Source organism: Archocentrus centrarchus, unplaced genomic scaffold, assembly GCF_007364275.1.
Source record: "Archocentrus centrarchus isolate MPI-CPG fArcCen1 unplaced genomic scaffold, fArcCen1 scaffold_89_ctg1, whole genome shotgun sequence".
NCBI classification, from domain to species: domain Eukaryota; kingdom Metazoa; phylum Chordata; class Actinopteri; order Cichliformes; family Cichlidae; genus Archocentrus; species Archocentrus centrarchus.
In genome coordinates, this window is record NW_022060298.1 from 236,357 (window position 1) to 260,234 (window position 23,878).

At 44.8% G+C, this 23,878-nt stretch overlaps 1 protein-coding gene across 1 annotated transcript; it reads left to right on the forward strand.

Annotated features, from left to right (window-relative positions):
• LOC115777952 (uncharacterized) lies at positions 1–23,295 on the forward strand. Its single transcript, XM_030725977.1, has 8 exons — positions 1–84; positions 1,977–2,324; positions 3,326–3,424; positions 3,709–4,035; positions 5,272–5,598; positions 11,087–11,428; positions 22,589–22,921; positions 23,012–23,295. Exons 1-8 carry the CDS (start codon positions 48–50, stop codon positions 23,104–23,106), a joined length of 1,908 nt encoding a protein of 635 aa, XP_030581837.1. The 5' UTR covers positions 1–47; the 3' UTR covers positions 23,107–23,295.
• The last annotated feature ends 583 nt before the right edge of the window (positions 23,296–23,878 follow it).

The window sequence follows — 23,878 nt, forward strand, 5'->3', positions numbered from 1 at the left end:
GGAGGATTTACCGGGACTCTGTGGCGGTTTCGGCCCTTTAAAGCAGGATGAAGATTTTAGTGGTGTTCCTGCTCCTCCTGAAAGGTAAGAAGCTCCGTGTGAACCCGTTCGCTTCTTTGAAACAGACCAGGACCCGGACTAACAAGCTGCAGGCAGAGATCGGATCCTTCCGCCCTGGCAGAGCTGAGTAACCGGGCTAAAGGAGTTCCGGTAGGAATTCTCGACGCTGCGTTCCGAGACGGAACCGAGCTGATTCAGCCTCTGAGCTCCGACCGGCGTTTAGAAGCCCAGGACCGGCTCTGCGTTTATCCACCGATAAAGAGCATCGGTGACCCACAACAACTGCTGACGGTGTTTCAGCAGCCGCTGCCACAAACCAGGAAATAAACATCGTGAATACTTCATCTGTAGATGAAGCATTCACACTGACACACACACACATATATATATATATATATATATATATATATATATATATATATATATATATATATATATATATATATATATATATACATATATCAATATATATATATATATATATATATATATATATATATATATATATATATATATATATATATATATATATATATATATATTGTATGAATATCTGCATGTACTGAGTTGCCTATCAAATGAAATGGATTCAGTATATTTGTCATGAAACAAAGAGCTGAACATGTCTAATTTCTGTTTAATGTGGTCTCATCCAAAAGAAATAAAGGAAAAGCTTGATTTACATTTTTATGTTTAACATCTGCACTCAGCCGTCTCAAATTATTTAAAGAATTTAAATCTGAACCTATTCAATAACTGAACATTTCTAGGCAATCACTGATTTTTTTGTCTGTTCAGTGACAGAAGTGAGGTTTTGCTTGTCCTGCCAGAATTTTAAGCATGGGCTTGAATGTAGTCAGAGCCAGTCTCAGTTTATCTCCTCTGTCTCTTGCTATGAGTCACTGTTTCTTTCTATTGTTGTCTTTTCCTGGCCAACCTCTCTCCAACCCCCGTCCTTCCTCGCTTTGTTCCAAAGTTTGGTGGTATCACGTGGTATAGCCAAACTCGCATGCGATTGGTCAGTGGGTTTCCTTGGACGCTTCACCACTCCCGTCAGGACTGTAAAAGCTAGAAAGCGTTCAAGAAGATTTTAAGTGGTCAGTTCTGTTTTGGTATTTGGTTTCAGTCCGCATGACACATCACTTTGATCAAGTCCGCCTATTAGTGACCTCAGATTTATAGGAATAGCTTATCTACCCACCACTGTAATAGAATATAGTCATCCACAGGAAACTTGTACAGATGAGTATCTCTTGTAATAGATAATTATATGAATGATACTGCGAGCCTTCCATTCAGTCAGTCACGTTTAACACAGATAGAGCAGAATGTCAAGATTTCCATGACAGTCTCACCAGGTTTTGTCTTGATTGTGGTGTCCTTTGGTTTACTTTGGGGTTTTTTTTTATCATATTTATTTGTTTTTATGTTTTCTTTTATTGTATTTATTTTATGAGTACATGATTTCATCTTGTTTTTAGCTAACCTGTAAAGCACTTTGGTCAACTTTGTTTTTAAATGTGCTGTAGAAATAAAATATACATAATGCAGATAAAGCTTCATTTAAGTTTCTTCATTCTATCTTCAAGTTTGTGACAGTGCTGGTCAACAGTTCAGTGGTCACACAATAAATTCCCTTTATTTTCTTTATATATATTTTGTGCTGCTTTCATTGTTGAAATGAAATATGTGTGTCTGAGTTTACTGGTGATTTGTCAGTAGATCAGCTCCCATTTTAAATATTTAAAGGTTAAATGCTCATTTCACTGATTTGAGTGCCAATGATTAAATTTAGTTTCTTATTATGGTTGTAAAACTGGTCCCAGATGATGATTTTACTTCCAGTTCATCATTTCTGCACTGGGTCAAACCCAAAAAAATTGATTTAATTTGTGTTTCTGTTTGTGTGTCCTCAGTTTCCCAGCATGCCCTGGCTGTGCTGGTGGAGGTCAATGAGGGGGAAAGGTCTGTCCTGCTGCTCTGCCTGTACTCAGGTTTTATACATGAGGACCCCGCAGTGATGTGGACTCGCGAAGATCTCGATCCCAAATCTGTGCACCTACGAGGAGAAGGAGGAGATGATCTTAGAGGACAAAACCAGCGTTACAGCGGGCGCACATCAATGAGGTCTGATGCTCTGGACTCTGGAGACTTCAGCCTCACTCTGAGGAACCCACAACTGACTGACAGCGGCAGCTACACCTGCTCCATCAGTGATGGAAGACAAGAACAGAGACTGAGAGACATCCAGCTGCAGGTCAAAGGTCAGGAACAAACTCCAGCACCTGCTGTGCTTAAAGGTCATGAGTCAATACTGTAGGCAAAGGTCAGAGGTTAAACTGAAGCAAAGTGTTTCCTAAAGTGTTCTGAAAGTGTGAAACCAGCAGCAACATTTACCACATATGTGACCTCAGTGGAAACAGCACAATATGAACAAACAGCAGGAGATGATCTTACAGCTGGAACATTGGGTCTTTCAGCTTGTGTGCAGAAGTGTGTGCTTAGCTCAGGGAGCTTCAACACTCACACTTCTGTAAATGTATTTACAATTATCAGCTGACTTTTGCTTGTTTTTATATAAGTGTGTCAGACTCAGTGTTTTTATGCCAACCATAGATTTTGTAAAGTGCTCTGTTAAAAACATCTTTAAAAAAATTCATTTTGATCACAGTTTGTAGAGTTAAAGTATATTAGTATATTATTACTGGTTACAGGACAGGGTCAGAGGTCAGGAATGTAGATCCTCAGCTGGGCTCCAGTTCCCATCAGTGTGACTGCTGCTGCTTCTACAGCTCATATTGTGGTTTATTGTCCTCTCAGACCAGCAGGTGGAGGTGAAGGTGGAGGAAGGCTCAGAGTCTGTCATCCTGCCCTGCAGAACAACACCTGACCTGCCCGAGGACACCAGGGTGGAGTGGACTCGCTCTGACCTAGGTCTCCTGGTGGTCCATGTGTATCCAAACACAGACAGCAACCTTAACACACAGGATGGTTTTTACAGAGAGCGAACGAAGATGAATGAAGACCTGCTGAGAACTGGAGACCTCAGTCTGACCCTGAAACAGCCCACAGGGAGAGACACAGGAGGATACATCTGCACCATCTACAGGGACAAAGACATCCTGAGACAGAAAGTAGTGCTTCAGGTAAAAGGTCAGTGATGCAGATACAGGTCAAAGGTCAGAAATGTAGATACACATCAGAAGTCAGTGCTGTAATGTGTGTGCTTTTTTGTTTGTTTGTTTATTTTTATGTTTCTCCACAGAACCATTTCCATCCTGGGTCAAAGCTCTCCTGGTTCTCCCGTTTCTTCTTCTGGTTTCTGGAGGTCTTTTATTTCATTTTCGGCACTGTTTTATGTCAGGTGAGTCTCACCGACTACACTACCCATAATGCAGATGGTTAACTTTATAACATTAGGCAATTGCTGCTGAAGCACCTGTTACATGCCCCTACTATATACCTGCCATGAACAGCTGTTTAAACTGAGGGTTTAAACAGCTGAGGCGGCTGATCACAGGAACTTTGAATTAACATAATTATGTGACTGTTTGTTCTATCAGAAAAATTTAAACAGTCTCTGAAAGCTGAGAAATGTGACCATCAGACCTGCTGATGTCATCATGTTGTACTTTGTTGTCCTCTCAGTTTACAAGGTGGAGGTGGACTCAGGGGTGGAGTCTGTCCAGCTGCCCTGCAAAACCATAGTTCACCTGCTGAAAGATGCTAAAGTGGAGTGGAAGGACAGAGACAGCAGAAAGGTCCATGTGTATCAGAGCAGCTCTGATCAGCCTGGAGAACAGGACGACTTTTACAGAGACCGAACGAAGGTGAAGAGAAACCTGCAGAAAATTGGAGACCTCAGTCTGACCCTGAAACACCCCACAGGCAGAGACACAAACACCTACACCTGCACTGCCTACAACAAGAGGGGAAACATCCTGATGAAGAAAGAAGTGCTGCTCACTGTCAGAGGTCAGTGCTGTAGATGAAGGTCAAAGATGAGAGATCAGTGCTGTAGATGAAGGTCAAAGGTCATGATGGTGGTTCAGTATCAGTCAGCTCCATCCAATAGTTTTACAGTGTTAGCATGTCTGATGTTTGTGGCTGTTTCTTTGATTTTCTACCAAATGTAAAAGCTTGAGCAGATGAACTGTTGGACTAAATGCTCATATTTGTGTCCAAAGCTCTTTGAAGCAGCCGAAACAGCGACTGCTGTCAGTTAAAGATGTCTGTCTTTATTGGAGAGTACAGTGAGAGAGAGACAGGAGAGCAGGGAGACAGCTGTTAGTGATAGATCAGAGCTGGATGCACTTCTGAATGCTCGTCTTGTGTGCAAACAGACAGAGCTGCTTTCATCAGACAGGAAGTTGAACAGGTGGAGGCTCAGCAGCACTTTCACATTAACATCTGTGAGAAATCACTTGGTTGGCTGAATGTCCAAAGTTGAAGCAGCTGTGTTTCTGATCCACCACCTTCATGTTTCCTTCATATTTGAACCCCCCTGTAGATACTGACAGGTAACCATGTCACACAGAGCTCAGCCTTTGAATCCAGCTGTGAGTTTTTATTTCACATTGAATCTACTGTTTCAAATCCAGCTGTAGGCCTGTGGTGTGAGCTCATTAACAGCAGTTTGTTTAGACCTGCTGCTCCTCACAGGACAGCCACTACAAACATCTGATGTTATAGAATATGATGCATTACTGCACATTCAACACCATAGAAAGGATTTCCAATGAGCTCAGCCTGAACCATGTGCAGCAGTAATATTGCTCCATATCACTCTCATGCCAACATGTTTCTGCAAAATAACTACTTTGACTGCAGTTTTGTGTGCAGTCAGGTGTTTTCATAGTGTTTTCTTGCTGCTTTGACTGAAGGAACGGTTCTATCAGATTGTTCCAAATGTTCTCACATTGAGCTGTGATGGAGTCAGTGTGACAGAAACAGTCAGACTGTGTTTCTCTGCTTCATCAAGTCCAATCTGCTCCTCACAGACTGAATAAAGTCCTGTCCCACTAACAGCAGCTCCAACAGTCTGTTCACTGCTTTCTTCCTGTCAGTCTTCATCTTTCTGCTGCGTCTCCTCTTCACACTGAACACTTTCTATCTAACAGTGAGCTCCCAGTGAAGCAGCAACATTCAGCCTGTTAGAATAAACACAAATGTCTCCATCCAAGCTCATGTTGTGCTTTGCTGTCCTCTCAGTCCCTCAGGTGGAGGTGGAGTCGGGGGTGGAGTATGTCCAGCTGCCCTTAAAAACCACACTTCACCTGCCTGAAGATGTTAAAGTGGAGTGGATGGACAGAAACCACAGGAAGGTCCACGTGTATCAGAACGACTCTGACGAGCCTGAAGAACAGGACGACTTTTACAGAGGATGGACTAAAATGAATGAAGACCTGCTGAGAACTGGAGACCTCAGTCTGACCCTGAAATACCCCAGAGAGGGAGACACAAACACCTACATCTGCACCGTCTACAGCAGGGAGGGAAACATCCTGCTGAGGAAACAAGTGGAGCTGAAAGTCAGAGGTCAGTGCTGTAGATACAGGTCAAAGGTTTCTTCTCTAAAAAGTTTTAGTTTGAATTTATTTTCATTTCCTTCAAATAATCTAAATTTTTTGATGTTTTTCTCTAAAAGCAAAACATTTGAGCAGGAGTGTCAGTGCCTGTTTTTTATTTGTAAAGGAGATCACCTAAAACACTTTAATTAAAACATTTAATGTATTAAAGAATCAGAAGAAATCACATGTACATGTGACCAGTCTTGTTCAGAGACACAGGCCTTCCCAGCAGCTGCCTGTGCTCCCTCCCCAGAAGAGCACTGCTCTAAGCTAAACATAACAGTTTTATACTACAAGCACCATCAACTCAAGAACAGTTGGAGAGAGCCGTGGTTTAGACTCGGCCTTTTCTGATTGGTTCCAGCATCATGGCACAAGCTTCACCAATCAGCAATAAAACCTCCCCCTCTCACATGTTCCTAATCATGACTTCAATCAATCAATCAATCAATCAATCAATCAATCAATCAAATATACTTTATTGTCCCCACAGGGAAATTTGTCTTGGACAATAATATAGTATAACAAAAAAGTCATGTTAAAAATGCATAAATACCCCCCCCCAAAAAAAAAATTAAAAAAAATCAATAAAAACAGTCAGAAACATTAAAACAATAGAACACTTTGCACGTGTTGCATTCCCACATACATTTCTAGAGTGAGCGAGCCAGTTACCTATCACTTTCATTGCAGTTTGTACCATACGGTTGAGTTTGGTTTTTAATTGCACGGAGAGATTGCCGTACCATGCTGACATTCCAAACCTGATGATGCTTTCTGATACAGCCTGATAGAATAAAAACATGCGTTTCTGATTCACTCAAAAAACTCTTAGTCTGCGTAAGAGATATAATCTCTGCTGCAGACGACAGCACAACTTGTTAACATGAATTTCCCAACTGAATAGGTTATCTAGGTAAACACCTGGCTATCTATATGAACAGACCTGGTTTATTTTCTGGTCATGAATAAGAAGCAGGAGATTATTACTTAAGGACTTGGCGTCAATCAGCATTTCTTCTGTTTTCCTGGCATTGATAATAAGGTGGTGGTCATCACACCATTGAACAAGGGACTTAACCACATTAAAATATGGTAATGGGTCCATATCTGCATACAGCAAGCCGAGGATAGCAGTATCATCTTAGAATTTAAAAATATAATTCCCCGGACAGCTGCTGGTACAGTCATTTGTGTAAATGGTGAAGAGGAGGGGAGCTGACACAACCTTGGGGAACCGCAGTGCTGATAGACCCTCTCTTTCACTCTGATCGAGTGGTGTTAATTCTGACAAGCTGTGTCCTATTTGTTAAAAAAGAATAAAACCATTTAATAAGAAAAGGATTCAGGCTCATCTGCTGGAGTTTCTTAATAAGCAAATGAGGCTGTAGGGTATTAAAAGCAGAGCTAAAATCTATAAACAAAAGACGGGCATAAGCCTTCGGGTTTTCAAGGTGTTTAAGTGTTAGGTGTGTGATGAAAAACTCCCTTTTAACAGGAAGAAACCTCCAGCAGAACCAGGCTCGGGGGGGGGGGGGGGGGCAGCCATCTGCTGAGGTCAGTTGGGGCTGAGGGGAGAGAAAAAAGACATGCTGTGGAAGAGAGCCAGAAATTAATAATAACTAATGATTAAATATAGAGTGGGTTATAAACAGAGTGAAAAGAGGTGAATGAAAAGAAACACTCAGTGGATTATGTGAACCACCCCCAGCAACCTAGGCCTATAGCAGCATAACTAAGGGCTGGTTCAGGGTCACCTGATCCAGCCCTAACTTTAAGCTTGATCAAAAAGGAAAGTTTTAAGCCTAATCTTAAAACTAGAGAGGGTGTCTGTCTCCTGGATCCAAGCTGGGAGCTGGTTCCACAGAAGAGGGGCCTGAAAGCTGAAGGCTCTGCCTCCCATTCTACTCTTAAGTATCCTAGGAACCACAAGTAAGCCAGCAGTCTGAGAGCGAAGTGCTCTATTGGGGTGATATGGGACTATGAGGTCTTTGAGATAAGATGGGGCCTGATTATTCAAGACCTTGTATGTGAGGAGAAGGATTTTAAATTCTATTCTAGATTTAACAGGGAGCCAATGAAGAGAAGCCAATATGGGAGAAATCTGCTCTCTCTTTCTAGTCCCTGTCAGTACTCTAGCTGCAGCATTTTGGATCAGCTGAAGGCTTTTCAGGGAGCTTTTAGGACAGCCTGATAATAACGAATTACAATAGTCCAGCCTAGAAGTAATAAATGCATGAATTAGCTTTTCAGCATCAGTCTGAGAAAGGGTGTTTCTAATTTTAGAAATATTGTGCAAATGCAAAAAAGCGGTCCTACATATTTGTTTAATATGTGCATTGAAGGACAAATCCTGGTCAAAAATGACTCCAAGACTTCTCACAGTGTTACTGAAGGCCAAAGTAATGCCATCCAGCACAATGTTCCCTCTAAGCTGCGCGCCTGCACAATCGCGCACTGCTTGCACATTCTCAGCACACAAGAAAATCTATGCAGAGCAAAAAATTTAATCCAACATAAACCGTAAACTAATTAGACCAATAAAAATTATTTCCATACCATTTTGTAGTTTAAGTCAGTGAGTGTCAGGTGTTAAGCCAATGATACAATACGGTTCACTTACACTCCGCAGCCATCATCACATACTATTGTGTGTGCGTGCCTTGCCCATAGGCACTGTGGCACCATGCAGGTTAGCTAGGTAAGAACAGTGTGGTGGAGTTAAGAGACGTGAATGCTAACCCATTATCATGGCTAAGTGAACGGGCAGTGGGACATCCACTCACCAAGCCAAAATAAAAAAGAAATGCACTTCTTGTCGAAGTTTGTGCAAATAGAAGAACAAACGGTGAAACTGGGTTAGATTTTTTCTTTTTCCAGGGAGAAAAGTTTGCTCTGCAAAACATGCAGTGAAGCCAAAGTAGCAAGCAAGTTTTCAGAGGGAAAAATGTGGACTGAATGGAAGTTGGGCTACCTTAATCGTCACATTCAGCTAAAAAGTAATTTGAATGCTGTTGGAATTGTAAGAAGACTCAAGATGGTACATTGGTACATTATTGCAGGAGAGCGCAAAACACTGAGAGAAAAGGAACGAGCTGTCACACAAAAAGAAATCTGACCCTTTATGGAGAGCCGTTTCATTCAAAATGAAATAAATAAATACTGCTATTGATAAATTATTAATAAATATTCCATGAAATAAATATCCCCATGAAATAAAACAAAATATTTTTAAAAGATTTTTTCATTATTATTTTTATTATTATTTTATTTTAATTTATTTCATGATTTATTTATTTATTTCATTTTTATTTTGTGACACTTTTATTTTGTAAAGCTATTTTATGTATTTCAGTGACTTTTATTTTTTAACCCTGTTTTTCATTTGAAGCATGTTCTTATATTAAAATGAAGGGGCGGAGTTTTATCTGTGGGGTGGCGCTGAGCAGAAGTGGTGGACTTGGACCAGAGTGGAAGATAGTGGCCAAAAACTTTGAAATATGACTGTTTCTGTGACATAAAATAAACTTTCAAGATGTTTTCAGGCTGGAATGTAACTGTGTAAACCTCAAATATCAGCTTGTTTTATTAAGATATCACTTAATTGCAAAAAGTGCTCCGCTGTTTTCTGAGCTGTCCATTGCCACTGCTGGTAGAGCAGCGGCAACAATGAACATTGTTATGCAGGTGATACTCAGCTTCTCAGTCAATACCCGGATCATCTGGACTCAAACAGGAAGACACCACAATCAGAGACAGCAAAGAGAAGTGGGTGTAGAACCTATCACACAGGATCCCCACTAAACCAGAACATGATGTCTTAGCCAAAGGGTTCAATTTTGCTGTATCCCCACAACAGCTGCCCACGGTGAATCTCATCACAGCCACAAAATGCAATAAGGGTTAACAAACTAACACAACCTGAAGCTGAGCAAATCAGGATGTGCAAGAATTCCTCCATCCACTCTCATGATTCAAGAAAAGGAGACATCACAGCCCCGAGTAAGGATGAAAATATCAACATACGACCAGCTGACAAGGGGAAGTACACCATTGTCCTACAGATACAGTCACTTCAGTCACAGTCAGATGGCTGACTCCAGTTACCAGCCGCTGGGAGTTCCCGCTCCTTTAGGCTTAAATATTTTCTCCTGCTGAAATATAAAAATTTAATCAATGTTGTATTTTGAAAACGTAAACTAGATGGATAAAATTTTACTGTCAATTTGAACATTCAACATTCCTGACCGATCCCCGACTATCGCGACTGGCTGCTGGGACATGGGATGTCACCTCTCTGCTGGGGAAGGAGCCTGAGGCTAGTGTGTGAGGTTGAAAGATACAGTGGTATGAAAAAGTTTGGGCACCCCTGATAATTGTCATGATTTTCCTTTTATAAATCATTGGTTGTTTGGATCATCAATTTCAGTTAAATATGTCATATAGCAGACGAACACAGTGATATTTGAGAACTGAAATGAAAATTATAGGATTTACAGAAAGTGTTCAATAATTTGAGCTTCCAGTAAGAAGACTTAAAACAATTAGAGACATGTGTTAAACAAAATTAGGCAGAACACAAGAACTTCACTTTTATTAAACTCCACTGATGATGACAGTCAGCAAAGCTAATAAAACTTTTACAGTACCAGGCCATCTGGTGTCAGTCTATTGTCCGTCCATCATTCATCAATTTTTCACTACATCTGCTGCTCCTCTGTCATTTTTATATGAAGTTTTATAAACCTTGTAACAAATACTCTTAATGTTCTTAAAGGAGATGGATTTTTGTTGTTTGACTTTTATTTTTTTAAGAATTTTCAAAATTTCCTAGAAATTCAGTATTATCAATACGTAATCTGTCCTACACAGAGCTCAGCCTTTGATTCCAGGTATTATGTTATAGAATATGATGCATTACTGCACATTCAACACCATAGAAAGGATTTCCACTGAGCTCAGCCTGAAACATGTGCAGCAGTAATATTGCTTCATATCACACTGATGCCAACATGTTTCTGCACAAAAAGTACTTTTACTTTGCGTACTTTATGTACAGTTTGGCAGTACTGCAGTTTTGTGTGCAGTCAGGTGTTTTCATAGTGTTTTCTTGCAGCTTTGACTAAAGGAACGCTTCTATCAGATTGTTCCAAATGTTCTCACATTGAGCTGTGATGAAGTGAGTGTGACAGAAACACTCAGACTGTGTTTCTCTGCTTCATCAAGTCCAATCTGCTCCTCACAGACTGAATAAAGTCCTGTCCCACTAACAGCAGCTCCAACAGTCTGTTCACTGCTTTCTTCCTGTCAGTCTTCATCTTTCTGCTGCGTCTCCTCTTCACACAGAATACTTTCTATCTAACAGTGAGCTCCCAGTGAAGCAGCAACATTCAGCCTGTTAGAATCAACACAAATGTCTCCATCCAAGCTCATGTTGTGCTTTGTTGTCCTCTCAGTCCCCCAGGTGGAGGTGGAGTCAGGGGAGGCGTCTGTCCAGCTACCCTGCAGGACCACAGAAAACCTACCTGAAGATGTTAAAGTGGAGTGGATGGACAGCTACATCTTTTACAAATACAACAGGAAGGTCCACGTGTATCAGAACGGCTCTGACGAGCCTGAAGAACAGGACCAGGCTTACAGAGACCGAACGATGATGAATGAAGACCTGCTGAAAACTGGAGACCTCAGTCTGACCCTGAAGTACCCCACAGATGGAGACAACTGCACCTACACCTGCACTGTCTACAACAGGGAGGGAAACATCCTAATGAGGAAACAAGTGGAGCTGAAGGTCAAAGGTCAGTGCTGTAGATACATGTCAAAGGTCAAAGAAGACAATTAAAAATGTTTGACCGTAAATTCCAAATAAAATCCTCTGACATGATTTTAGTTTGGATCAAATCAATAGTTTTGTTAGTTGAGTTCAAATCAGTCTAAATGTATAAATACCAAGAGTTTGAAAGCTGCTGAGATCATTCAAACACTTTGATCCATTTTTTGGATGGTGTCGAAGGTCAGGGTGGAGCAGCCATCATTCTGAGGCTTTTATTGTGAAGTCTAACAGTAATGAGAGTGAAAATGATGTTTGCTGAGCCAGAGGAGCCCATGGGGTCTTTGTGGCTGGATGCAAAGGTTTGTAGGTCTCCTTCTAAAGAGAAGCAGCTTGAAGCTCCAGAGGAGCAGAAGAAGAAGCTGAGGCTGCTGGAGGACAGACAGGAAAAGGAAATGAGCTTTATTTGGTCATCACACTCAAATATTCCCACTTTAGACACAGGAAACAAACTCAGCTGTGGACTGATGTTTTTCTCTGGTTAAAATGGCTTTATTGTCATTATATATCATATATAATAAAATTACAGGTGCTTCTCCCATTGTGCAGCTATAAAAGTATAAAGGTATATATTAATAGAATAGAATAAGATAAATAAAACACTTAGTACTCAAATGTTTGTTGTATTTACACAGCTAAGGATGAATATCACAGTAAGTAAATACACTTAACAAGAATATGAGTGTGGATGTATATGTATGATTGGATAAAGATATGTGTTGGATATTAGCAACAGTAGCAGCAGTTGGATACAGTAGGTGCCAGTGATGGTATAGTTACCTTGAAAAAGATAATCTTATTACTCTTTTAAAAAGTAACTTAATTACTTTACTGATTACTTAAGTTTAGGATTAACTAAGTTAGATTACAAGTTACTTTATTTATTTATTTGTTCATCGGCGGCTGGTGTTGTGCCAGAATCACCTATAATCTGTGAAGCATATATCAAACATATCTCTCATGAATGATATCAGGTCATTTTGAGTGAGAAACAGCTTTTCTGTCACAAAGTAAAAGCTGCACTCAGTTTTTGGCAAAGTGACTTTTATATATTCATATTTTTTGACGGACGTGTGCGTAGATGGCTGGTCGACCAACCACTGGCTATGTGCTCCGGTCAGAGAACAGCTGCGACTTCAGGTGATATTGAGAGATTTTTTGACAGGCAAGCATCAAGTTGGATTCTTCATCGAACGGTTGCATACACATTCAATGTATGGTGAATAAGATCCAAAGTGTGGGTGCCAGAATACAGGTGTGTGTGTGTGTGTGTGGTCTCTGTGAAGTAAAAGTATACAGAAAGGTAATTTGAAACTATACAACCATGTTCTACATAATGCTAAATTATGCAGAATGTACACATTGAGTCACATTACATGGTATACATAATAATACAGTTGCACCTAGTAGCATTAATGTGACAGAGAAACTAAATTACTGCAAGTGGCAAGTAATGGCAGAACAATATAGGTGAACCCGTAGAGCAATTCAAGCACAATACACTTGGTGACCAAAAGTTGGCGCTTTGAAACCACATATAGCAAAGCAGTGTTGCCGTTGGAAAGCTTAGAAAGACGACTGTTCCCATGGCAACGCATCGAACCGTACTTACGGCCAATACAATATTCAGAAGCTAAATTACTGCTTCAAACACATACAGAACGGTGGAAATAACACCACAGGTCAGAAATACTAGTTAGGTACTCCCAAACCCGACTATTAATGCAGCTACAACTCAAGAAATAAGCATTTAGCGAGCCATTTAAGACTTAGGCATTTCCCCATTGAAGTGAACTAGAGCTCGCGGTAGACCAACGTTACACGGTTAACAGACTAAACAGCATGTAACAAACACCAGCGGATGGAATACAACATGAATACAGACAACACTGATGCACTTACATCGTCATCAACGCACACGTACACACAACGATACTGCCATTATGGCGAAATGCCGGAGCGGCACGGCAAGTGTCTGCTAGCCTAACAGTCATGCGAGCACACAAGTGCGTGGGTACTTCACCACTGACGTCTCTGGCGTTATAACGCTGCTCCAGCAGGGAGTTTTCCACAGCCGCCCCCGGATTCGTGGAGAGAATACGTAGAAAAGGAAAGTCTCTGCTGGATTATTGTGCACTGGGGTCTCCATCATCAGGCATTTCAGGAAGCTCGACCACCTTGGCTACAGGACGGGTGTAGAGGTTGCCCTTGATGTTCACCTCTGCAGTGCGTACCTTGCCGTCGTCACTGGGAATGATGCGGGTGATGCGCCCGACAGGCCACAGCGCTCGCGGGAGCTGCGGATCGAGCACCATGACGACAGTGCCCACCGCCAAGTCTGGTGTAGTAGTTCTCCACTTCTGACGGGGCTGTAGACCAGGTAGGTACCTGCGGGTGAAGTGACTCCAGAAGTGGTCGGCAAGCACCTGACTGTGTCTCCATCTGCGTCGTTTCAGGAGGTCACTGGAGCCGTAGACTGCCTGTGGTAGCGAAGCGTCTTGCCGCCCCATGAGGAGGAGATTCGGGCTAATCGGGTCAGGATCGGCCAAGTCAGAGGATGCGTAACCAAGGGGCTTAGAGTTGAGGATACCCTCAACTTCAGTGAGCACAGTCACTAGGACCTCCTCTGGGAGGACTTGGTCCTTCAGGATGGTCTGGAGGGATACCTTAACCGATTTTATTTCCCTCTCCCACGCTCCCCTGAAGTGTGGAGCGAGAGGGGGGTTGAATCTGAACAGGATGCACTGTTTGGCCAATTGTTCCTTGAGCAATGGCTCAAGAGCTTCGAAAGCTTGCTGGAGCTCCTTCTCGCCGCCACGAAAATTGGTGCCTCTGTCACAGAGTATCTCATAGGGCTTGCCCCGGCACGCTATGAAGCGACGGAGGGCGAGGAGAAAGGAATCTGTGTCCATACTCGGCATCAAGTCGAGATGGATGCAGTGGGACGTGAGGCATTTGAACACAATGCCCCAACGCTTCTCTTGCCGCCTTCCTATCTTGACCACATATGGGCCGAAGCAGTCCGCTCCGGTAGACCAGAAAGGGGGTTTTTTGAGTCGGAGGCACGCAGCAGGTAGGTCGGCCATCTTGGGGATCGTAGGCTTGCTTCGCCATCTGCAGCACTCGACACAGTGTCGCTGATGCTTCCTGATAGCTTGGCGGCCTCTAAGGATCCAGTAAGACCTCCTGATCTCCGCAAAGACTCTCTCGGGACCGGCGTGTCAGAGACGATTGTTGTAGTCCTTCACCAGAAGCTGTGTGATGGGATGATCTGGTGCAAGGACAACGGGATGTATCAAGTCTTCAGGTAGATCATCAGCTTTACGGAGGCGGCCTCCCACTCTGATGAGACCAAGAATGGGGTCGTACTCTGGTGAGAGTGATATGAGGCGACTACTAGGTCGGATACGGCGGTCGTGCTGTAGAGCACTGAGTTCTTCAGAGAAGCTGTCTGCTTGTGCTCGCTTCAGGAGAGCTACCTCTGTGTCTATGCGAGCAGAAGCAGACATGGGGGCCACTGCCGCACCGTGTTGAGACCGGTATGTAGCGTCTACCAGGTCAGACCAGGTGTCGTACTGCAGTGGATCGGGACAGGTATCAGAGACCGTAAGTTGGCCACAGAACGTGGACTTCCTGAGCTCTTCTGTATCTTCCACTCTCCCCACCAAATTATGTAGCCAATGGCTAGGGGAGTCGTACAAAAAGGCGGGCCCATCGTTCCAACAACTTGGAGAGCTGCTTCCGCGGTGCGACCCGGGATCGTGCCATGATGAATGACACATGTGGACGTCCTTCTGCGTCTTCCATACGAAGGTAGGCAACGGCTCCATACGCCTTCTCCGAGTCATCACAGAAGACATGTAGGTCGACGTTGGAAGGGTCAGCGCTCATGTTGACTGGCGTGTAGTGGCGGGGCATGCTGATGTGCTGAAGGTGGGGAAGTTCACTTTCCCAAGCCTGCCACACGGAGAGTAGTTCTCCGGTGATGGGCTCATCCCACTGTTGCTCGTGCCTCCAGAGGGCTTGGATCAGGACCTTAGCCCGAGTGGTATAGGGAATAACATACCCTAGTGGGTCGTACTGAGAAGCCAGAACTCTATACACATTTCTCAGTGTGGGCTCGGTGGCTACCGGTTGGCGGTGCTTGTAGCCAAGTGTGTCGGAGGAACAGTGCCACCGTAGACCTAGGGTGGATTCCTGCAGATCCACTCTCTCTGCCGTTAGCCACAGTTCGCAGCCTTCAGTCCTTGCCTCTGACGGGAGATGATCAATAACCTCTGGTCGGTTGCTTGCCCACTGCCTTATGTCGCATCCACCAGAAGCAAGCAGGACTCTCATCTTGTCAATCAGCTGTCTGGCCTGTGATGGAGTGTGGAGAGACTGAAGGCGGTTATCTACGTAGAAGGCATTGTTGACTGAATTCAGGACCTCTTCGTTACCAGTACAGTTGGTCTTGACGTGCCGTTGCAGTGCATATATGGCACAGCACGGACTGCAGGCTGTACCAAAGGGCAGAACACGCCATTCGTAGATGTCTGGGCTGCGCTCCTTCTCCATGTCACGCCACAGGAAGCGAAGGAGTGGTTGGTCTTCAGGGAGTAACCGGATTTGGTGGAACATCCCACGGATGTCTCCGCTGATGGCCACTGGATACTCCCTGAACCGGAGAAGCACACTGAGCAGCGGGGCTCCGAGGTTAGGTCCAGGAAGTAGGATGTCGTTGAGGGCGGTTTGCTGGTACCGGAAAGAACCGCTGAACACCACCCTGGCCTTCCCGTTGTGGTGAACAATGTGGTGCGGGATGTACCATGACTCCTCTGACTGGCTTGCTTCGTCACTGCTGATCTTGACAACATATCCAGCTCTCTCCAGCTTATGGATCTCCTCGTTGTAGACCTTAGCCAGATCTGGATTGCTGGTTAAGCGCCGCTCAGTGGCACGTAACAAAGGCATCACTGCCGATGGAGGTGCATGGAGTTTGGGAGCTGTTGGCCTGCGGAGTAGAGGTGTAGCATAGCGGACTATGCCATCTACGGTGACACAGACAGTTCGCTGGTCCAGTGTTTTGACAGCTAGCTGATCTTGCTTGGAGCGTGTTACCTCCTTCTCAGACCGGAACGGCTGGGTGTCAACTTGCCACAGCATCTCAACATACCGACGTAATTCGTGATTTGGAGACGAGCATGCTGCGTGGAGACATGACGTCGCAGTGGAAGGACTTTGTAAGAAGTTGGTCGGTCCCTGTATGGTCCAACCCAGTAGAGTACATACAGCGACAGGGCTTCCCTGGGGCCCTCGCAGTACTGGACGTACAGGAGTAATCAGGTGGGGGTGATCGGAGCCAATGAGGAGCAAAGACTGGACTCTGCTGAACCCTCGCACTGGCACCCCATGGAGATAGCCAAACCTCTTCTTGAGTATCTCTGCAGGGCAGGACTGCTCTGCTAGACTGAGCTCATCTGCCGTGAAAGCATGGCAGATGGCGTATTTCACCTGAGTGTCGGTGGGATTACACACCTCGAACGAAACGGATGCTCCATTAAGCTTCACCACATCTTGTCTGATAGTGCGGAGTGGCAGAACTTCATCCTCTCTCTGCAGACCAAGATACCTGGCGGCGGCAGGGAGGAGGATGGTTCTTTGAGAGCCGTCATCCAGTACGGCATGAGTGTCCAGCGTCTTGCCTCCGCTTTGTAGTTGAACGGGAACGACCTTCAGCATGATGCGACTGGAGTGACTGGACTGACCCACATAAACCAGACTGGAAGATGCAGGACCCTTGAAGAGGCTCGGACCGGCTTGGATGGCCACCTCATGCAGGACAAGAAGGTGTTGCTTGTTGCAGGTGGAGCAAGGCTTCTTCAAGGTGCAGCTCTCCGGCTTGTGACCACGCCCACATCGCCAGCATTTACTCTTCTCCTTAATCCATGCACCTTTCTCAGCTGTGCTGAGTTTAGCAAACTCTGCGCAAGCACTGAGGTAGTGTTCTTGGTTGGAGCAGAAGGGACAATAGGGCTTAAAACGCTCACGCTTCTTGGAGACCTTGCCGGGGTTTGAACTGGCTGGAGAGGTGGCAGAACCTTGTGGTGACTCGGAGCTCTCAGGCTGGTTAGTCACATAGATAGTGGCAGACTTAGACTGCTGGGGCTTGGCAGCCTTGTACTTGCACTCGAACTGAGTGACTTCCGGTTTGGAGGCCCCAGTAGCCGATCTAGCCACCTGTATGGCTTGCGCTTTGCGTTCCAGCCAATCAGCAAAGTCAGGGAGCGTGTATGTCCGATCACTGCCGCTGCGGATGATCCCTTTAGACAGGCAATGCTCAGTGAAGCGGTCTCGATAGGTGGCAGGCAGCTTGCTTAGCAGAGTGTCCACGTGTGAGCCACATCTCAGCTCGGCTCGAGAGGCACCATCGATAGTGCTTAGCAGGCCCACTAGTGTGCTGACAGCAGATGAGAAGTCCTCAAAGGCCTGTGCGTCGCCGGGCTTGATAGGGGGAGAATTCAGGATGGCCTTCAACTCTCCTTGGACAAGCTGGCGCGGCTGACCGTAGCGCTGTTCAAGGGCGTGCATGGCACTCGTATATGGTGTTGGGTCGTGGACATACCTCTTGGCCACTTGATAGGCGTTTGGTAGTTTAAGGAGGTCGAGAAGTACTTGGTACTTGTAGTCCTCAGTTAGGTGCTTGTGTGGACTTAACACACTGTCCAGTCCCTTCTTCGTCATGATAAAGTCACTCTCCTTTCCAGAGCTGAATGGGATAAGTTTAGGCTTGGGAATGCCGTAGGAAGAGCCAATGGCCATTTCTAGGATGCCGGGAGCTGGTAGCCCCGGTGGTGGCCCCGGTGGTGGAACGGGTTGTCCATAGGGTGTTAGCGATGGCATTGTGGGCATGTGGCGGGAGTGATGTATGATAGGGGTAGTACACTCCGGATGGGTAAAATGCAGGCGGATAGACAGGGTACTGAGGGTAGGATCGGTATTGTGTTGGAGGAGGTAGCGAATGCTGAACAGGTGGAGGAAAGGGATTACTCGGTGAGGCAGGGGGTGGATGGTTGACAGGCTGTACCGGCTGAGCCTGAGGTATAATAAGCTGTGACGCAGACCTTGGTAGATAGCCATCCTGCCTTTGAGGAGTATGGGGTGCAGAATTGGGATCGGATATCCATCCATCATCCATAGATGCTTGCGCCGGGGCCTGGAGGATTGGCGGGGTAAGCATGGCTTGGTCTTGTGCACGTGACTCTCCAGTCTGTTGCAGAAGGCTCGGCTGACGTGAAGGGGAGCTACTCGGTAACACTGGCTGCTGTGGGGGCTCTACGTCCGCTGCAGTAGTGTTGCGAGCGGGGCTGTGCAATGGTGTCGACCGATAGCTGCCGGCAGGGTTGTCAAGGGTTAGCCTTGGCAAGCTAGTGTGATGTGGAGGATAGTGATAGCAAGATGGAGGATAGGATGGCTGACCATCTGGCACACTGTGTGCGTAGGGCGGGCGTTTAGCACTGTCCATCACAAGCTGCAACTCCCGTAGCTGTGCGGTCAGGTCGTTGTAGCGGGCTTCATTGCTCCTCTTCCTCTGTCCTCTGCATGGTTGGCGTAGACGTGATAACGTCGGTAGGCACTTGCTGGCTAGCTGGTGGAGTCGCAGTAGCCTGCTGGAGGTGTCGCTCAAAGGGAGGCAGCTGTGTGGCGGGGAAACCGAGCTTGTAATCCCTAAGATGCCCTGGGAGCTGTCTCACTCTCTGGTGGCGGACTTGGTTGTAGTCTTCTCGGTCATCACCTTGAAGGGTCGCCATAGCACCGTGGGCGGTCATCCGGCTCGAAGGACCACTTGTGACGGACGTGTGCGTAGATGGCTGGTCGACCCACCACTGGCTATGTGCTCCGGTCAGAGAACAGCTGCGACTTCAGGTGATATTGAGAGATTTATTGACAGGCAAGCATCAAGTTGGATTCTTCATCGAACGGTTGCATACACATTCAATGTATGGTGAATAAAGATCCAAGTGTGGGTGCCAGAATACAGGTGTGTGTGTGTGTGTGTGGTCTCTGTGAAGTAAAAGTATACAGAAAGGTAATTTGAAACTATACAACCACGTTCTACATAATGCTAAATTATGCAGAATATACACATTGAGTCACATTACATGGTATACATAATAATACAGTTGCACCTAGTAGCATTAATGTGACAGAGAAACTAAATTACTGCAAGTGGCAAGTAATGGCAGAACAATATAGGTGAACCCGTAGAGCAATTCAAGCACAATACACTTGGTGACCAAAAGTTGGCGCTTTGAAACCACATATAGCAAAGCAGTGTTGCCGTTGGAAAGCTTAGAAAGACGACTGTTCCCATGGCAACGCATCGAACCGTACTTACGGCCAATACAATATTCAGAAGCTAAATTACTGCTTCAAACACATACAGAACGGTGGAAATAACACCACAGGTCAGAAATACTAGTTAGGTACTCCCAAACCCGACTATTAATGCAGCTACAACTCAAGAAATAAGCATTTAGCGAGCCATTTAAGACTTAGGCATTTCCCCATTGAAGTGAACTAGAGCTCGCAGTAGACCAACGTTACACGGTTAACAGACTAAACAGCATGTAACAAACACCAGCGGATGAAATACAACATGAATACAGACAAAACTGATGCACTTACATCGTCATCAACGCACACGTACACACAACGATACTGCCATTATGGCGAAATGGTCGCACTTTTCTTCTCTCCCCAGCCCTTCCTTTTTCCCCTGCTTTGCTGCTTTAGAGCGTCTCTTCACACAACTTCCGAACTGGAATTTATAATTATGGATCTGGTCAGCTGGTCTCTCAATGCCATTGTTTTTGATCAAATTTTCACCATGAGGAAATTGGGGGAAGGAGAACCCTATTCCCTCTTATCAATTGACATTCCAGCTGGCTACGTTATGGATTCCTGTGTGGTGTGGAAGATGACGTGCCTGGCCGTATTGTCAATGGAATACACACACATTTGGCTTATTGACACTGGGGTTTCTCCGAATTGGACCGGGAGATACCTGGTTTGTCGTTGCAATTCAGGAAGTCTAGGCAGCTGTCTGGCCTTGGTAAGGCTGCTTATGACGGGAACGTGGGAAGGGTACAGACTCAAACTCAGACTCTGTATATCTGGAGCTGATTCTGAGGGGTAAGATCTTGGAGATGTATGTATCTGTTTCTGCACGGCGAAGGAACGAACCAAGAAGATTCAGATGAATTGGATTTTTCGCCACAGAGAGGTGCCAGTAAGACTGAAGGCTGTCAACAATTTAATCAGTACAGTCTGTACCAAAACAAGTCATAGAATCAGGAATTTGGCTCCCTGGTGGCCTTGGACTGCCGCTTATCAAATTGTCTCCGGGATGTTTTGTAAACAGATGCTCTACGCCCCCGCCGTCCTGTCTTCTTCTGACCTGTGTTGGACTGATCTCCCTGACCTAGCTGCTGATGAACTCTACATCTTATCAGAACTGTTAGCTGAGGAGGGAGTTTGAGTCAGCCCCACAGTAGCCCGCCCCCCCCCCCCCACTCGCCTCCGCTGGCTCCCCTGTCCATCCCTCCCCACCCTAGTGCTCCCATGCTATATGTTTCTGCCCTGTCGCAGAGGTTTTTGTAACCTTATACTGTGTATGTGTGAATGTATACAAAGTATGAGATGATTTTTTCCTCACTCATCCCTATATGTTTTCACTATTGTTTCTGTCTTTTTAATGGCAGCGCCTCCAGAAGGGGGGCAGCATGGCCACAGTTCACCTATCTCCCCATGTTTGTTCTGTTTGTCTTCTTGGATGGGTGTTCTGTTAACTGTAATTTCCCCATTGTGGGATCAATAAAGTATCATCATCATCATCATCATCATCAAATGCCGGAGCGGCATGGCAAGTGTCTGCTAGCTAAGTAGCCTCACAGTCATGTGAGCACACAAGTGCGTGGGTACGTCACCACTGACGTCTCTGGCGTTATAACGCTGCTCCAGCAGGGAGTTTTCCACATATTTTATGAAGGTTAAAACTGTCTGACACTAAAAATGTCTTTTTAAACAGAAATCTGGCTCAGAAAGCTGCAGAAATCACAACAAATATAACATCACAGATCTATAAAGATATTTGAAGTGGCCAATAAGCTCTGGATTGATTATAATGTAGGTACAATAACACAGACTCCTAAATATTGTTGGAAAACAGGTTATTTCTGCATTTTATATATAAGCTCTTCATAAATCATGCTGACTGCACTCTGTTTACCAATATAAGCAAAGACATTACACATAAAAACACACCCATGCCACTGCCCCAACATAAAAATGACAACCATGAAATGAGGGCGAGTCAGCTGTGTTTAAGGGCAGCATTTCCTCTATTACACACTGTCCGACCGCACAGAGAGCACAGCTAACCTTGATATTGTCATCTTTAGCTGACACAAACTCACAATAGTGTCAGTATTTCAGCAGTATTTCCCTCTATTGTTTCTGTTTGTGTGTCTGTGTGCTGTTATTGTCCTCATGATGAAAATGGGACTGAATTGTCGTATCAGTGAGAGGTCACTCCCCGAGACGCAAGAAGAAAGCAAAAATAATCTTTGTACTGAGGAAAATGACAAAAATAGTAACACACAGTGACTTGGATAAGTTACTATAATCTGATTACTGGACTGCAAATAGTAACACATTAGATTACTTGTTAACAAAAAGATTAGAGTAATGTGTTACTGACACAATGTCTAAACAAAAGTATTGCACAGAGTTGTAATCATGGAGGTAATGCTGATCCACATGATGGAGACACTGACAGATTAAATGTCCAGATCAGAGGTTGTGTAATGTTTTCATGGCTCAAGGGTAGAGGCAGTTTCTTAGCCTGGCTCCATGGGCTTTTATTGACCAGAGGGCAACTGTTCAAACAGATGATGTGCTGGGTGGGAGGATCATTGAGATCATCGTTGTTTCTGCTGGAATCATTATTGATCTCCATGAGCTGTTTCTGCCTGTAGGAGGCGCCACTCCATCACTTCATTCTGTGCACAACAACAGTCACATGATGCTACTCTGTGAGCACCAATCACACTTTGTACAGCTCAAGTTGTGTTTGTTGTCTTCTCAGTCTGTCAGGTGGAGGTGGAGGAGGGGGCGGAGTCTGTCCAGCTGCCCTTCAAAACCACAGAAAACCTGCCTCAAGCTACTAAAGTGGTGTGCTGGCATAATTCATACAGGACAGTCTACATTTATCAGCATGGTGCTGACCAGCCTGATGAACAGGATCGGTTTTACAGAGACCGAACAAAGATGAATAAAGACAATAAAGACCTGCTGAAAACTGGAGACCTCAGTCTGACCCTGAAACAGCCCACAGAGAGAGACAGTGGAGAATACAGATGTGGAGTCTGGATTCATGGATACATCATCAGATATAAAACAGTGCTGCTCAAAGTCAAAGGTAGGTGTGTGTGTGTGTGTGTGTGTGTGTGTGTGTGTGTGTGTGTGTGTGTGTGTGTGTGTGCCTGACTGTATTGTGTCTCCTCTGCAGGGAGAGCTCAGGTCCAGGATCAAACAGGGATCATCAGGAACAGAAGCAGCTCCATTGATCCGACTCCTCTGATGGCTGATCAATCAGACCTGTGATCACTTTAACTCACTATGATGGATTGTTGCCATTTGTCTTTGTGTCTCTGCTGCTTTTCTTGTGTGTCTGTGTGTCTTTGGGATATTGGATAGAGTCATGTGACCTGCCCAGGGACTACAGATGGAAATGAGCAGTTTAGCTCCAATCTGGCAGCTTTCCATCTTCTATGTTTACATTGATGTCCATGAACATGCACTGTCCCTGTGATATTAATGCAGATAAAAACAGCTGCTGACCTTTAACCTGATCCAGTGTTGTTCTTCTTCTGTGGTGTTTGTGTTGGAGCAGCTGCTCCTGATGTGTTTGAGGATCAAAGCAGGGTTCCTGCAGCTTCAGCAAACTCACATTTAAGACCTTTGAAGACTTTTTAAGGTCACTCAGTGAAGTTTAGGAGCAGATTAACACCAACCACAAACACATCACTTCATTAGAGTTACACACGCAACATGAGGTGGAGGCTAACCTGATGAAATTTGTTGTAAAGTCAGCAGATTTGACTGCCTTGAAGTCTGAAGCAGTTTCTGCACAACAAACAAAGTCACACTCACTCACAGTAAATGCAGATGAATTTCAGCATCTCTGTCTCACTGCCAGCAGACAGTGACAAACTCAGAAATTCTTCTTGTCTTTGACTGTTTGACTCATTTTCAGACTTATTGTGGTCACGTTTAACACAGAGTCACATCGTCTCGATAACCCGAAGCCCTGAAGGCGTCACAGTGAACATTTTAACTTTTCTACATAAAAATGAAAGAAATAAACAAATGAGCA

What these genes read in the sequence shown, in the direction of transcription:
- LOC115777952 (XM_030725977.1), top strand. Translation starts at nt 48, where the DNA reads ATGAAGATTTTAGTGGTGTTCCTGCTCCTCCTGAAAG. An exon ending in GTTCCTGCTCCTCCTGAAAG is followed by an intron (nt 85 to 1,976) that starts GTAAGAAGCTCC and finishes GTGTGTCCTCAG; the next exon opens with TTTCCCAGCATGCCCTGGCT. An exon ending in TCGGCACTGTTTTATGTCAG is followed by an intron (nt 3,425 to 3,708) that starts GTGAGTCTCACC and finishes TTGTCCTCTCAG; the next exon opens with TTTACAAGGTGGAGGTGGAC.